Below are 17162 nucleotides of genomic sequence, written 5' to 3' on the forward strand. Positions count from 1 at the left end.
ATCTGATTCCACCAATATTTTCAAAAATCATTTGGATTTAGTTCCGAAGGTACGTGCGTGATCGATTCGACTGATGGGATCAACTGTTTTTTGGCTTTTTTTTTGGATGTAAATCAATAATTATTGTAGTCCAAAAAAAGTAAGAAAATCTACCTCAAATTGTTGATTTACAAATAAAAAAGTTAAGAATTAAAACCACAAAAAAGATGCTATCAAATAAATTACCAAATTAAAGACAAAACCCCATAGAGCTAATCTTGCCCGACTCAACCGGTCACCCTTTGTGAGATTGACCGGTGGTTTGATTTGATAGTGAACCAAGCTAAACAACTCATTTATTGTGTTCCTATTGAACTGGTCTAACAAACTAATTAATCCCTATCTAATTTTGACCAGTTTGGTTGGCCATTTTCATGTCCAAGACGGGTCAAGGGTTGATCCTTTCTTTTCTTTTTTCTTTTTTTTTTTTTTTCAAAAAATCAAGCAAGACTCTAAATCTGATAAGAAGAAAATGAAAAGAAAAAAAAATGATTAAATGTTTCTATTAGCTCTGCATATAATTAGTAGTTTTACGCGCATATAAATCAATAAACTTTCAGCGCGTGTATCAGATTCTCGATTAAATGTATATTTAAGATTACAATATTTTGTTTTAAAACATTTGCATATTAGTTCGATCTGAATCGAGCCAGCTATTTTGGCTACGTACTAACTCGAACTAGACACTAGAGAAATCCCTCCCAAGTCAGTTCCATTGTTCACGTTAAAAATAAAAAAAAAAGTCTATGAGCAATTGATACAAAGCAATTTAGGACATGCCTAATCGAGACAAGTTAACAAATCAAAGACTGCCCAAGCTCATAGATAAAGTAACAACACAATAATTGCTATTCTTCCATGGTCAACAGAATTCCCAAGGGGACCGATTGTCCATTACACAGAACACGTCTTTGAAAATCAGATCACCATAACACGGAGCACACAATCAAGAAGCTTCATGGGTTCCAGCATTTGTTTCTAGATTTTGACTTTTTTCCACAGAAAATGCCATGACTCTTTGATTTGCCGAGATCGAGTAGTAGCGCCGTATAATAGTAGGATTCTTCGTTTTGGTATTCTAAACACACACTATAAAAAAAAGCAAATGACAGTGTATACATCATACACGATACGAAACGATAGCTCATATGAATTTAAATTTGAAATTCAAATTTTATTCATATATTATATATCTAATCGTGATAATATATATATTATTAGTATATATAAGATTTAATACTAAAATATAAATGTCCGTGTGAATTGGCCATTTTTTTAAAAATAAGTTTTTCAAATATAATTTACAGTAATATACAAATAAAAATAATTCAAAAAACATATCATCCATATAATATATCAAATATTTCAAAAAATTTTTATAATAAAAATTTTTCATATACACTGCTATAGTATAATTTTTCAAAAATATCCTAAAAACAGCTTATCCAAACGGAGTATTAAATTTACTACAACACATTGACACGTAAATTAGGAGGTAGCAATAAAATGGAGATCAAAGTTTTGTACTAAGTCCGATGTCTCCTTTTATTACGCGTATTCTATGTGTTACCACTAAATACAAAATATTAAAATTAAATTAGTATTACTAAGATAGTAACTTAATAGTAAATAACGTCATTACCAACATCAGCATGGTGTAGCATAGCACGTGTCAAAATCTTACTAAATCTACGTGCAATAATGTTAATTTCCTGTATCATAGGATTATGAATCAATGGTTGCGATTGATTTGATTTAGTGAAAAGTGGGCCCATGACACATGATGCCCACACATAGGCCATGTTATGCATCAGCATGGTGCCATTTGGTTTTTGACAGTTGACATAAAAATTGTACTGTCAACAACCATTAAACTTCCCCATTCAGTCAGACAAGTTGGTGGTAGCAGAATTGGACATGCAGACAAATAATACAATGGGATAAAAATAGAACTGGGGTACAAGTCTCAGGAGTCAAGAGGTTTCTATGCAAAAAAATAGTGGAGGGATAGGGTGGTGACTTTTTCTACAGGTCTTTCTTCTTCTGTTTCCTGGATTTTCTTGGTATGTTCTTATATGGGATGTTAAAGTCATGGAATTTTAATCGGTTCATATGATTTGAGCATGTACTAATGAATTTTAAGCATTCTTTAACCTTTATTGTCTTTGAGGTTGATTTTGAAGTAGATTTCATCCATGGTTTTTTTTAATGGTTGCTGTTATTTGGACTTCTCTGATTGCTTTATTGTTGTGTTCTTTCATTTGTTGCTTTTCTACCAACCCAACTGTTAGAATTCTTTAATGCAAAGATGCCTTAAAAGGGTGTATTTGCTTTGAGGTCGTCTTTGTTTATTGGTTTCAAAGTCAAAACCCTTCGGTTTCCCTCCTCCTCATAGCCAATTCTCAGGTTCTTGTTAATTTATTCATGCACCACAGAGGATTGATGTCTTGATCTCTGTTGAATCATCTATTAAATCCTTCCCAGTTCACGAGAAGAGGTAGATATGATTAAGTTTCTCTTCTTTCTGAATGTTCAATTTTCTATGTTGTATTTTTTTGTCCCTCTTTTGTCTTGATTTTTATCTATTTGAGGATTGGTTATCAGATGTTTCAAGCCCGGTGATTTAGTTTCAGAATCCGTTTCAACCAACGCTCCATTTTGTGTTGTGAATGACCTTATATTATTCGTTTGGCTGCCTGTTGACTGTGTATTGTACTATGTTCATACTACACATGATCGACTGAAACAATTTTCCAGAGACTAGAGAATAAGCGAAGATCTTTGTTGTTGGAAACACTGTTCACCAAACATGATATGTTGGAACGTTTCTTAGTGCTTATGCTTCCTTACCTCTTGTGGGACTACAGGGTGGGGAAAAGGCAATTTTGGGAGATTTTTTGTTAATCACAACTAGATTAGCCTGACATTCTGAGCAAGGTAATATAGCATCTTGATGCACATGGCTTACTCTGTCTTGTCTGCTGAGAATTAGATCAATCACTCTATTTGGTTAAACATATTTCATTTCATATTTGCTCAGTGACATTTCTGTAAAGGTTAAAGTAAAGAAAAAATGCAAAAAAAAACTGAGTGCAGAATTATAAGTTATAATATGCGTGGCGCAGACTAGCTTACATATGCATATCCAAAACAAGTATGCTGAAAGATAAGTTTATTGTTGATCTATTCCCAGCTCCTTAGCTGCCAGTTTTCGGGTGCAAGAAGTACTTGCTTTGCAGATTAGTAGAAGTTCCAATCTTTATTGAACTGTTCCTATACTTCCTTTCTGAGCTGCCATGACTTCCTATTGGAGAAATGAAAAGAGTAGTAGTGAAAGTGAGTGTACTGTTCTAATGGGTAACATCAATGTGATTGGCTAAGTTTGAAGAGTTAGGTCTTAGGCGGCACTTAGGAAAAAGATGATGACATTTACTTCTCGATGTTAATGAGCTTCACCAGTAATCACTTAAATTCAGCTTCTTTAACTGAGGAATTTAGGTAAGATTTACTTGGATGCATATCCATAAAGTTCCTCTATCTCTTCGATGCCTGTCTAGCTGTGTGACAGATTATTAGCTGAGTGGTCTGAGCTCTTGTAATTGTCCTAGCTTGCCTCTATCTTCTCTGATTGTGGCTTGTTCCCTTCTTTTCTTCTCATTTTTTTAAAAATTAATATGTTTAACTGTGATGGAATGCAGAAATTTCTTATTAGCTGACAGACACACACTGTATTCTTCAGAGGTCAACGCATGTTCGCTCGGACTTCAGTAGAAACTGGCACAGAAACACTTGCTGCTCAATCTAGGAGGCAGTTTTGGACAGAAGAAGAAACATTTTATGCTCAGACGTCGTTCCTCGCAAACGAAAAATCAGACATGTCCTTAGTCAAGTCAGCTTCATCTTTTAGAAACCGTAAACTCTACTCTTTGAAGGATTCCAGGAATAATTCTGGTTTTTCAAAAGCAATCTTGGAGAAGCAACAAGGAATTACGTACTCAAGTGAATCTTACAGCGATGGGAGTTATGATCCAAAGTATTTCCTTGAATCTCCATCAGAAGAATTTGCACATTCATCAATCTCTGATGTTTTGGGAAATCGATTTGACTCGCCACATCCTTCTTCCAACCAGCTCTTAGCTGGCCAACATTCTTTTAGCAACTCTTTCATGCCTGCAAAACAATGTGATACTTATGAATTCAGTTATGAATCTGAATACTTGGGTGCTGAAGATCCTGATGCAACAGATTACGATGAGGACGAGGTGAGACTTAAACTCCAAGAACTTGAAAGAGCACTTTTCGATGATAACAACATTGTTGACAATGATCTATTGGAAACTGAGCATGGATGGGCTGACTCAACCGAGAATGTGCTGCTTCATGACTCACCGAAGGAGTCATCGTCCTCAGATTCAAATCTTAGTAGTATTAGCTGCAATAAAGAAATATCTGTGACCACTCCTCCAGGCCCCAAGCAGATGCTTTTTGATTGTGCAGCTGCAATTCAAGATGGTAACTTTGATGAAGCATCCACAATAATCAATGAACTGCGCCAGAGAGTCTCAATCCAGGGAGAGCCTCCCGAAAGGATTGCTGCGTACATGGTAGAAGCACTTGTAGCCCGCATGGCTACCTCTGGCAAAGGTCTTTATAAAGCCCTGAAATGCAAAGAGCCCCCATCTTCAGATCGGCTTTCTGCAATGCAAGTCCTTTTTGAGGTATGTCCATGCTTCCGGTTTGGATTTATGACAGCAAATGGTGCAATTCTGGAGGCTTGTAAAGACGAAAAACGAGTTCATATTATAGATTTTGATATTAACCAAGGAAGTCAATATTATACTCTTCTGCAAACTCTGGCTCAGCTGCCTTATAAGCCCTCCCATCTGAGGTTAACTGGGGTGGATGATCCTGAATCAGTTCAACGTGCCGTTGGTGGCTTAAAGATCATAGGACAGATGCTTGAAACCCTTGCTGAAGATCTTAAGATACCATTAACATTTCATTCAGTCGCTGCAAAGACCGCAGATATTGACCCATCAATGTTTGACTGCAAGCCTGGGGAAGCTCTTATTGTGAATTTTGCTTTCCAGCTTCACCACATGCCGGATGAAAGTGTATCAACTGTAAATCAACGAGACCAGCTTCTAAGGATGGTTAAGGGCTTAAATCCAAAACTTGTTACTCTTGTTGAACAAGATGTGAATACTAATACTGCCCCATTTCTACAAAGGTTTGCTGAAGCCTACAGTTACTACTCTGCTGTGTTTGATTCTCTTGAGGCAACTCTTCCTAGAGACGGCCAGGAGAGAATGAATGTAGAGAGGCAATGTCTGGCTCGTGACATAATTAACATTGTTGCATGCGAGGGAGAGGAAAGAATAGAGCGTTATGAGGTTGCTGGTAAATGGAGGGCAAGGATGATGATGGCAGGGTTTACTTCAAGCCCGATTGGCCAAAATGTGAAGGATGAAATTCGCAAACTGATAAAGCAATATTCCGAGCGTTACAAGGTTAAGGAGGAGACTGGTGCACTCCATTTTGGATGGGAGGATAAAATTTTGATCGCTGCTTCAGCATGGAGGTAAACAGAGTTAAGTTGTCACAAATGAGCCAAATGCAAAATGGGAGTGATGCATTTTCTCCTTGTTATATGTTGCATCTGACTGTAGCTATAATTTTTGTATTTTATCAGGATACAGGATGATGTAGGAACTAACTAAAGCGTAGATTTGGTATGCATTGTCTTAATTCCTGTAAAATTATGAGTTTTTAAGAGTGATAGCATGCGTATCTTGAATCTAGTAATTATTCCACCATATTTCCTTCCCTTCAAGCACCTAGCTGCCTCTCCCTTGCTCCTGTGTTATTCTTGGATGGCCGATGTTTCGTTCGATTTTAGGGCTCTCATTGAAGGCTATCAGGTAAAAAGCATATGAATAACAGAAGAGCAAGATGACTTTAATGCAAGAAATGGATCTGTAATAGCTGGTTGGTTTCTAATATTATGTGCTTTAAGCTAAACTATCTATCAGATTAAAGGTTTTTTACATCAACCTAGTGCCATATTCTTCATGACCAAGAACGCAAGCATGTATCAAAGCGCCCTCTTCAGACCATCCTGGCTTTTGAATGCAGTACAACTTTGGACATCCCAGGCCAAGTTTGCTATAATTCTTGCTCTCACCTGCGTCTCCCATCCGTTATAGCCATGGCTGATTCCTTTTAACATTTATGAATTTATTAAGCTCTCAAATCTGAAAAACGTCAGGGTTTTATTTGGTAAGATTGCTGCTGATTTCAGATGTTTTGAGGGGCTTAAACAATCAGAGGGCAGCTATGACTGAAACATTATATATATTGTAAGCTAACCCTGAAGACACCAAGGCAAAAACCCAATGGGGAAGAATTTTGTACTATCAAAAGTTCACTTGAATAGAGTAGTGAGGATAAGATGGATGACAAATCAATAATGATTAAGAAAAAATCAGGTGTAAGTTCAAAACAACAAAATAAATTGTGCATCTTGTTTCAGTTCATCTCCACATCTTGATGTAGATTGTACATAACTCATTGGTTTGCACATGAATATTAACCTGTTTGCTGCTTTTTGTCCAATTTAACAGACCCTGAAAACATAATTACACTTGCCAAATTAGGCTAAAGTCAAAAGAACTAACAGCAAAGAGAAAGTTCTACAGCTTGATATCTCATATGATATCTTGAAAGGATCGTATAAGATCTCATTGTATCAAAATTTAATCATAGCGTAGACATTTCATTGACCATTCTGCAATCTAGAAGTTCTAACTTCTATTAAATATAATTTCTAATCTGAAAAAAAGGCTTCAACTTATCTGTCTTTAATCTAAAGAAAGACAATCTAGTCTCTTTTATCTCAACCAAAAGAATTGGTGGCGGGGCAAGTCAAAAGAAAAAAATTCTCCCTTGATTTTTAGGCATGCTCCAAAAACTTAAACTAATATAGAACCTATTTCCAAGACATAAGTAAGGTGGCCACCCGCCCCGCGGGGGGTTAATAGAGCGGGGTCGGGGGGGAATTTTTTTTCCTCCAGCTTAGAAACGGGGCGGGGGAGTGTACCACCGCCCCACCACCCGTTTTAAAAAAATAAATATATAAAAAATATATATATTTATGTATATGATTATACATATAATATATAATTTAATTAGTTACAAACTTATGATAATGATATTATTAATTATATGTATTATATAATGTATATTAGTATATGTAATATAATTGATATTATCAATTATACTAATAATTATATATGTGTACTAATACAAATTATTCATTGGTTATACTAAATTTACTAATACATTTATACTAAATCCCTAATTACACTTAATACAATAACATTTTTTTCTCCAAAAAAAGGACAAGTACAATAATGAATTAGTGATTGTATTTGTGCCAAAAGTGAAAACTTAACTACTTTAGTTGTATTTATTTCATAATGTTGGATTGTATTCAAATAATTTTGTTTGATTGTTTTTATAAGTTTCAATTGTAAAATTACAATGAATAATAATTTGGTAATGTGTTAATATTTTAGTACTTGATTATTTGCTAAAATTTAACTATAATAAAATTATATAACAAATTTTTATTAGTCTCACGGGAGCAACCGCAAGAGAAGCAGGGCGAGACGGGGACGAGGGACGGTGGCGGGGGGAATGTTACGAAAAGGTTAACCTATCCATACAAGGCCCAAAAATTCCATAACAAACGCCCCTCCTTAGAGGCCGACGTCCTCGACGGCCTGGTAATTTTGGGACTCCCCCTTCATCGAGGCAGAGCCTCTGCGAGATTCGAACCTGGGACGTTGGGTTCTTTGCCTGGCTCTGATACCATTGTTACGAAAAGGTTAACCTATCCATACAAGACCCAAAAATTCCATAACAAATTTGTACCCCACCCCGTTGCCATCCTTAGGCATAAGCAACTATGGTACATTGGATGATTCTTTTCGATGAAAAAGCTCCCCAAGGAGACTTTACTAGATTGAATCAATAATGACGAATCCAATTTCAATCTTCAGTTCCTGAGGGGAAAGAGGGACTATAGAAGGAGCCACACTCTGCAAAGATCAGTAGACAAATTAGCTTATAGCTCTATAAAACTGAAAGGCCAGGAAATGCATTGCCCTTTTCAACAGGAGTGATTTACAAAGGTTTGAAAGTAGGAACCCTAAGAATGGTTCACAACATGATTAAACATGTAGACGGCTCACATGAAAATTGCCGTATCAGGGCATGCAAAACCCTCGTCAAGATTTGCATAATTCTACACCTTATAAATCAAATGTACACCTTGTTTCTATGCATCGCGAGATTTTGACACAGAATGAGAGGGCCATTAGTGCTTCACACCCACAAAACATAGACCTACTTCAGCTTGGGCTTGCAGCTCTTCCAAAACTTTCACAAGCTTGTCTCGGCATAATGTAGTCTCAGTCTGCTCCGAAAGGGTTTTCCGTATTCTTCACCATGTACAAAGAAGAAGTATCAGCAATAAGAAATACATGACGAATCAGCCAATCAGCGCCAGGAAAATAACAGATGTAAAATGAAAGACTTTTTGGATTGTAAAGTCATGATTTTGACATCAAAGTAATTGAACTAAACTTCCAGGTTCTTGCTTGACCAGTAAAAACGTGAGAGAAAAAAATAAGTTAATTTTATAGGGACTAAGTTTCGATGTGCTGTGTGATCTGGAAGACAATCCAACAACTGCTTCAGCACATTTATGGATATAAACAAGAGATCTTGAAGACAGTAAAATAATTGGTTCAACGGTTCAACCATCCCAGTTTAAGTCCATAACAACTCATGGTTGCTCAAGTACCATCTCATTCACAGATGCAAGGGAAAACAAAAAGCCAACTGCACCAGAAGATCACAAGGTGAAAATGTTGTTATTAACGTATTGAAGATGACGCCATGACTGAATTACCTATGAACAATTGCAGTGTCTCCATGACCCGTGCATATAATGAGCATGGAGTTTAAAGGTAGATCAGAATGGAGGCTTCTAATTCTCTCATCCATGCGACAAAGAATGTCCTTCAGTTCAGAGGTTATGCTGCATTTGATGCTTTTTCTTCCACTAGGCTTCTGGTTACATGTAAGCAAAGAAATCATCTCAGCTAGCTTCTTGTTTACATTTTCTGTGTCCTCTGCTTGTTTCATAAAGTAGCAATTTAGCTCTGCAAATTGCGTCCAGATGAAATGCACCATGTCATTTCTCACCTATCAAGGCGCAGAAATTTTAGAATATTAAGTTAATGGGTAAGGAAGAATCTTTTCTCCAAATATGCCAAAACAATACCTCTTTTCTGGCTTTTGAAAGAGCATCATCATCTGAAGAAACTGCTATTGAACGGGACAGCTCAGAGGAATATCGCCTCACTACAGATGTATCGTCAATTATAGAGGAGGTTTTGCCATATTCACCCAGAACCGTAAGGAGCTTTTTCCGCACAAATGATGGAGGTGAACCAAAATCAGGTCCTGAAGAGAGTAATTATAAGGCAATGAGAGCAGAGAACACTAGGACAGCAAATCTATTAATTTTGATGAACCACTGTCTTTCAACATTAATGATTGCAATATCCAATCCCGATTATGTTCATCTGGAAAAATTCCTCTGGAGAAACTATGATTGAAAGGGTTAATAATAGTATTCCCATGCCATAAACTTGAAAATTATAAATTGTATCATCCTTTTGTATAAGAATAGTAAAGACAAAAGGAACAGACGCCCCCCTTCCCCTCCATCCCCCCACCCCCAAAAAAAAAGGGAAAACCTTTCTTTTTCCTATTTTGTTATCATAAATCACATTACATTCGAGAGAGAAATGCAAACAACCATTTTTCATACAACAACATGATGTAAAGAAAAGCTATTAGGCCACTGAAATTTCCTCAAACTCTAGTTAGAGCAATAAAAGTCTTCTTCAGCAATAATAAAAAAGATAATGCAGTCGAATACCATTAGATGTAAAGAAAATGCAGAAAGGTTTGTACATAAAAACAGAAGATGCTATCAAATGACACACTGCTTATGATAAACAACAATGAAGGATGTACAAGGGACAAGAATGCTTCAAACAACAATGACTAAAATTGAGTGAAAATAGGGAATAAAAATGAAAAGGAGCTTGGCAAAAGAAACGTTGTAAATTTGGCAGTGTTAGGTTGAGACAAGGTGATATTCTCAGAGTAGAGATAAGCTAGAAAACCAGTTAACAGATAGCTATGACCAAAGTATGCTGAAGAAGTTTTGACCGTTAAAACATGTTTTGACAATTAAAAAAATGTGTATGCTGAAGAATTCTCACTAGCATTGACTGTGTACCCATGAGCAATATACAAAAGATTAAACCTTAGTCTAACATGGCACATTTCAGCTGTAATCTTGCCAGATATCTAAGCATATGAAACACAGAAATTAAAGGAGAATAGCATAACCAAAAAGAATATATAATCTAAGCAAGCAGAGTAATACAATTGAAGGTACCAAATGCAGATAGGGAAGATTACAACCTGATATAAGACATTACATGATACAAGAAGCAGTACAATAACATTTGAAATGCTCTGAAGCCTAGATGAACTATGTTGCAAATGCTTCTAGCATGAGAAGATGACCATTTACCATGTCTGATCTTCAGTAATGCCAGTTCCATCGTAGCTCTTGCATCTTCAATACTATCGTGTCCATTTCCTGAATCCTGAATCTCTCTGGAAAGAAATCTCCTGCTCAGGACACGGAGGGCCGTCTTGAAAGATTTCCCCCGTGGATGTTTGTATAACACTGCTGTGTCAATCACCAAATCATGAAATATCTTCAGCGCTAACAAATCGTTCTCCAATGAATGGCCCACAAGAATAGTCTCTTTGTAAACCAATTGTAGAAATTCCTCCTGAAGATAAAAGCAGTATCAAACATATTAATAAAAGCACAATGCTGTAGAATTAGCTTTTCAGGTAAATAACAGAATTAAAACTCAATGAACCTGAATGTCTTTTAGAGTTGTTGTCACCCCATTTAACATCTCATCTGTTATTCCACTGTACCTAAAAATTGAGAAGAACAAAATTTAAAGAATTATACTATTTCACAACTATAGAGAAAATTACTCTCCAAACTGACAAAACTGTCAAGCAGACAACCTTTGGCATGAAAACTTTGTTAGAGTGCTTTGCAACTATAGTCCTAGCATGCTATAAGGCTTAGTTTCTTCACTATAGATATTAAAGGCCCTTGCACTTGCACCTTTAAACATTTTAATATTGTCTTTTCAATTCCAAATCCCCCAATCGAGTAAATGCTTTAGAAACATAACTTGAGAGAAAATGTAAATATCAACAAATATGAAGGTCAGAGCAACTAATATCAGATGCTCCATGCAAAAATCTCAAGCATGAGTGTCACAGAAACAAAAATTTATGAGCTCAATGTTCAAAAAGTTACCTCAAACTTTTGGAAGCAAAACAGAAATCATATAAGCACCATGCCAGACATTTAATGTATGTTGAGATAAGCTAATAAGACCCTAGAAAGAAACATTACATTTCAGACTGCAAAAACAAGTGTATGTGACAGCAAATACAAACGAATATTTTTAGACATTGGTTCTCAAAATAGTGATAATATCAATTCATCATAAGGATGAAAATGAACATAATACTAATAACATGAACATAACTATTACTGGAAAAAAATAGGGATGCATTTGCAACTTCCTAATCACCAAAAAAAAAAAAAATGCTAGTTTAGAAGCTAGAAACCAAAGGGGAAAAACAGCCAATAATGGCATCCTACTAGAGGGAAAGAATTAAGACTAATCTTGCAACAGATTTTGACATAAATTATTACCTAGTATTATAATCAACGATGGGATTAGAAGGTTTAATAAGTTTGTCCAACACAACCTGCAAAATTTTGAAAGGGTCAGAAAAAATACAAGAAACACATCCTTTAATTTATTCACGATGTCCTAATTATGAGTAATAGTATGGAATAGAAAAAAATTTGCTCAGCTGGCACCAATAGCTACAAAGTAAAAGTCCAGAAGCTGCAGACTAAGTCAGACCACATGCTATAGTCCACATCTTCCTTGACTTCGTTTACAGGTAACTAGTGCTTCTGAAACAAATCCCATATTCACAAGCTCCACTAAGCCCACAATCCATTAGATGAACTATGGTGACATTAAAGTTGAGAAGTAATCTGAATGAGACAATAGACAACTTTTGTGCTGTATAAAAGACATTAAAAAATGCACGTCCCCTTGTGGCATGAATATTTGATTCATACCCACTCATCCTGTACAACAGTCTAGCTACTAAATTCACTGCAAAAGTATCAAATGACTGACAACATAATCCTCACTACACCCACACCAACCCCCCAAAAAGATAAGAAAACATTTTTTGAGTGAAATGATACCCGGGATGAAAATGAATAATGAAAACAAAATGGTGTAGGACCAACATCGCACATGTTGCTGGAAGCAGCCAAATAGATGAAGCATACCTGTCCTTTGACATCTACAAGTGTCACTCGAGTAAGTTCAAACCCTTCCTTTGTAATGCACTGGAAAAATAAAGATGATTTGCTAAAAGTGAAATGTGAATAGAATATTAAAAAATTAAAAATATGATTACTTCAGGCACCTTGATAGAAACAGAGTGATTCCACATGAACACGTGCACACACACACACACACATATAGAGAGAGGGAGGGAGGGAGGGAGGGTCATTAAATCAAACATATTGTATATTTGCATTAAACACTCTTTTCTTTTAGCTGCACACAGAAAAATTATAACTAGTTCAACATAGGTAGTGGAAAAAGATGGCCAAATTTTTCCAATGATAGTATAGGAGCATTATGAAAAGAGGCACCAAGTGCCTAAGTGCTATCAACAATGAAAGCAATCACATCATTAACAGTAACTTAACCAATAGGAGCCAAATTCACTATCTTAGCTATATGTAAAAGTCAGAGACAGGTCATAAAGAACACATATACGTGATTTCATCCACTTGTGGGACCATAAGTGATGAAATATTAGCTTGAAAATAACTGATCTCGCTCTACAATTGATAAAACCAATGCCACACTCAACCACCTACATACCATCTCACAGTCAAGAGCTAAAATTTCATATGGAGGAGTTGCAGGAGCTGGAAGAGTTGAACAAAAATCTGCAATGCAAAACAACATTGCAAAAATCTATCTTTTGTTAGGATAGGCACTTAAAAAAGAAACTGAAAGTGAAAATTTAATGCATCAACATCAAAATCCATGGGACCTGGTCGGTTGCAGTATCCATTATCTTCTAATTCCTTAGCTGTCAGTGTGTAGTATGTCATTGGGAATGGTAGATTGTTCAGAGCATCAGCGGGAGATGGATCCCCTGATGAATTAGACGGATAAGTTCCTGCATTAAATAGGACAGTGTTGTCAATCAGAACAAGCATACACCAGTTTTGAGTTACCTAATACACCCACTGCTGGGATGAAGCTCTATGATCTACCCTAAACTTACTTGTCTTCTGAATTTAATCCACTATAGTTAGTCAATGCAATTCGAATACAATCTGAAATTGGATTCTTTACATGAAGTGCATGAACTCAACTCACTTCAATCAAGAAGATAATTTTGGCCAAAAAGAAAACATCACTTAAGTTCCAGACGATCAGAAACTGCGTTACAATGCATTTGATAGACAATTCTGATTATTGGATGGTAACAATATTGGAAACAGGAAAACACAGCACACAAGAATCCCAGCATTCTAAGGTCATGTGGGAGGATTAGATACACATACAGCATGCATATTTATATACTAAGCAGTGATTGCTAGTTCTATGGACCAAACCCCATTCTTCTAATCACCAAGAAGAAACTTTGTTACTGCATAGACTGTCTTTAAAGTTGCATGTTAGAAATGAAATGTGCAAAAGTTCTAGAGGCAGCTGCTATTCAATCGCTCTCAGTTCGAGCCGCAGTTTCACACTTCATCTCTACTGACCCAGGAAGCCACTAGATATATATCCACCAAGCAACTCATTCCTAGACTCACACAATCATGTTTCCAATACTGTTTTCCTAGACTCAAAAGCAAAAGTACAACACAAAAAGTGCAGGTAAAATTATAAAAGACAAAATGTTAATAATACCTCGTTCAGTTGTTTGAAAAGTTTTTTTCACAGAGGACTGAGTTGCTTCCCTCTTTCTTTTGGTTTTGCAGGTAAGCAGTGCATCTATTGTCTGCATTCCCTCTGATGCACAACTAGAACAGAACGGACAATAGGAAATGATTATCATGTTGTAGTACCAAAACAAAAAAGCCACAGTTTTTGTTGCATTGTGTAGGCATGACCAACCTAAGAGCTAATACTGCTCGAGGAACGCCACAACATTGTTTAAAACCATTTAGTAACTTGGACTGCGATAAGTACATAGCTGCATCAAGGCCAGGGAGATACACCATAACGACTTTTGGTATTAACGGTTTGTTCTGCATGTTACAAAGAACTGTTCAGAGTGCCTCCACAATCAATACAAGTCTTGCAGTAAATTCATGAGGAATAGCAAGCATATGGGTGAAACGGGCAGAGGTCAAAAACATCAAAGTGCATGATAAAGCAAAACAAAATCTTTTCTTTATGTGAATAATTGACAAAAAATAGTTTAAATTCCAGGGCACCCCAAACAAGTCAAACCCCTGCTTCCCACAAAAGAGAGACATAACAACTAGAAGGAACCGCGGGGGGCGGGGGGGGGGGGGGGGGGGGAAGCAACCAAAAAAAAAAACCATCACCCAATGGGAATTACAGGAAAGAAAACTTTTTAACCAAAAACACTAGGAATTGGGCAGTTACTTGAGCCAAGAAAGAGCATGGTGGTCTGTGAACCATCCAAACCCCACACGAAGTTCTAGCCCTCAGGTCTCTCAGAACCAAATGAGAACTGACACAGGAGGCACAAGCAAGAAACTTTAACAGTTTACACAAGGCCACCCTGAATTAGGACCAGGATATAACAGACTCGGATTGAAGGATTGATTTCTCACGGAAAGAGCCCTATCTTCAGATACCTGATCGTTAGACACTTTTTATCTCAAACAAGTTCTATATAGTTCTCCAATCCAAAGCAGAGTTGAATATTAAACAACGCAGCAGAACAATGCATCTATGTATGTCCATTTCCTGATGAGTTATATATATTCTCACGAAATATTATTCAAACTTGAAACTTCAATATGAAGGATATATATCATAATTTCCTTACTTTGATAAAAATCCATGATGGCATGAATCCGTCACCAAGAACCCAGGTGACAAGCCCTTGCACATCCTGCATACCACATGACACATATGGAAGCAATTAATATTTTGTTATTTCCAGCTCTGCTTAAGAAATCCCTCTAGATGGGACAAAGCACTAAAGAACTGTCCAAACCTACTTGCAAATTCAATGTCGAATTGGCATCTGGCTGCTTAAAAACTACATCCGCTCTCCCCTGCATCACACAAATTAAATTCATTTCAATGTCATTATAACCAAATAAATCAAAGCACTCGGAAACTATTAAACATGTTTAACATGTACATGCGTTCCCCTACAATGATGCTCACCAGTAAAGTACAGAAAAGTTATTTGGTCAATCTTTGATGAAGAACCGGAGAGTGACAATAATATCAGCAAATATACGAACATTGCAATGAATGTCAGGAGAAAAAAGCGGTACGATATAACTAAACTGTCAAGTCTTGAAATCTGTCTTTCTTCTCTCCCTCTCTTCTAATTGCTCAAAGATTGCTCTTATCTTTGGTAAACATAACTCAAAACTATTCTACACATACTTACCTACATTCCCCAGCTGATATCTGAAACCATGAAATCCTGGCAAACGCAGAACAAGTTTTATCTATCTGAACTGTAACTGAAACAAAAACATCTAACATTCTTTTCAAACTAATTTTTCTCTGTATAAACGAGAATCTCTGCCTCAAAAATCCTACTTAACATCAATATGCTCCGAGCAATTTTAAGTTCTTTACAATCAAGCCAATGTCACAAAGACACTAAAAAGTCTAATCTTTTCCTCAATAAACAAGCTATCCCAATAAAAAAAAAAAAGAGAGAATCCCACAAAACTAACTGTAAATAAGCAAAACCCAAATTCTAAAAAAGGTCAACAAACCAAGAAAAGAAACAGAAATAAGCAAATTGAGAGAAAAAAAGAAGTAGCGGATGGTGTAGTGCATACCTCAGGGCCATATATATCAAAGAAGGACTTGTTGGGTTTGCTGCTATTACTGTTGTCGCTGGCATTCTTGCCTCTATTATTCTGACAGTTATTAGTGGGTTTTTGATGTTGGGAATGATGGTTTTGAGAGTTCATAGTCGATGTTTGCCGAGAGGAAGGAGAAAGAATGAAGTACAAAAATGGCAGAAGAGAGTTTTTATACAGGAGGATGGAGGAAGGAAAAGAATTACTCCTAATTTATTAAGAAAAATGTTCATGGTATATTTGGGTAAATGGGTTATAGTTACGGGTCGGGTTAAGGTCCACCAGGCACAATTGGTCTTTAAGGGTTACTTTAATTGGACCCTTAAAAAAAAAGAAAAAAGAAAAAAAAAAAGGGAACAAAAAATTAGTAGTTATGGGTGTAAACTGTATAGGCATGAATACTTGTTTATACATAATAATACAATATTTGCATATTTACATGATATAACAACAATAATAATTTCTATATAAGTATTCTAGATATTTTTCCTTTCCTTTTTTTTTTTTGCCATCACATAATTTTCTTTTTCTTAAAAGTTATCTTTGGTTTTGGAAGGGAGACTCTATATTATTTGTTTCTTGTTTCCCTCAAAAATAATAATGTTATACTTATTAGACGTTATTGTATCCTCTTTGGCATCTCTTCATTTTTATTTGATTTTAATTCTTAATTCAATAATTTTTAATTCAATTCGATTCAATTTTTTTTTCATCATATTTGTTAGTCAAATTTTGAATGGGAGTAGCAAATGAGGAAAAATTTTAAAAAAAAGTTGCAAAGAAA

The 17162-nt window shown here is 36.0% G+C and overlaps 2 protein-coding genes across 8 annotated transcripts; one reads left to right on the forward strand and one right to left on the reverse strand.

Moving 5' to 3' along the window:
* The first annotated feature begins 1906 nt into the window (after positions 1-1906).
* LOC113712295 (scarecrow-like protein 1) lies at positions 1907-5855 on the forward strand. Of its 6 annotated transcripts, none has more exons than XM_027235651.2 (2): positions 1907-2102; positions 3738-5855. In XM_027235651.2, the coding sequence occupies exon 2, from the start codon at positions 3789-3791 to the stop codon at positions 5622-5624; it is 1836 nt and encodes a 611-aa protein (XP_027091452.1). In that variant the 5' UTR covers positions 1907-2102; positions 3738-3788; the 3' UTR covers positions 5625-5855. The 6 variants fall into 6 exon arrangements, with proteins under 6 accessions (XP_027091452.1, XP_027091454.1, XP_027091451.1 ...); XM_027235653.2 differs by having other exon boundaries at positions 3779-5855; XM_027235650.2 differs by having other exon boundaries at positions 1909-2070.
* Positions 5856-8154: 2299 nt separating this feature from the next.
* On the reverse strand, positions 8155-16573 carry LOC113710863 (small RNA degrading nuclease 5-like). Of its 2 annotated transcripts, XM_027233916.2 has the most exons (15): positions 16355-16494; positions 15952-15987; positions 15548-15604; positions 15373-15438; positions 14466-14599; positions 14259-14371; positions 13387-13515; positions 13212-13279; positions 12605-12664; positions 11945-12000; positions 11082-11142; positions 10721-10988; positions 9392-9573; positions 9017-9312; positions 8155-8543 (listed from the first exon to the last, which is right to left on the reverse strand). In XM_027233916.2, exons 4-15 carry the CDS (start codon positions 15394-15396, stop codon positions 8420-8422), a joined length of 1515 nt encoding a protein of 504 aa, XP_027089717.1. In that variant the 5' UTR covers positions 15397-15438; positions 15548-15604; positions 15952-15987; positions 16355-16494; the 3' UTR covers positions 8155-8419. The 2 variants fall into 2 exon arrangements, with proteins under 2 accessions (XP_027089717.1, XP_027089716.1); XM_027233915.2 differs by lacking the exon at positions 15952-15987 and having other exon boundaries at positions 16355-16573.
* Positions 16574-17162: the final 589 nt, after the last annotated feature.

This window comes from Coffea arabica, chromosome 10e (assembly GCF_036785885.1).
Source record: "Coffea arabica cultivar ET-39 chromosome 10e, Coffea Arabica ET-39 HiFi, whole genome shotgun sequence".
NCBI lineage: Eukaryota > Viridiplantae > Streptophyta > Magnoliopsida > Gentianales > Rubiaceae > Coffea > Coffea arabica.

Coding starts and splice junctions, on each gene's coding strand:
- LOC113712295 (XM_027235651.2), top strand. CDS start 3,789: ATGTTCGCTCGGACTTCAGTAGAAACTGGCACAGAAACACTTGCTGCT.
- LOC113710863 (XM_027233915.2), bottom strand. CDS start 16,489: ATGAACTCTCAAAACCATCATTCCCAACATCAAAAACCCACTAATAAC. Junction 15,439..15,547: donor ATTCGACATTGAATTTGCAA/GTAGGTTTGGAC, acceptor TGTGGTATGCAG/GATGTGCAAGGGCTTGTCAC. Junction 13,516..14,258: donor TTTTCAAACAACTGAACGAG/GTATTATTAACA, acceptor TATTTAATGCAG/GAACTTATCCGTCTAATTCA.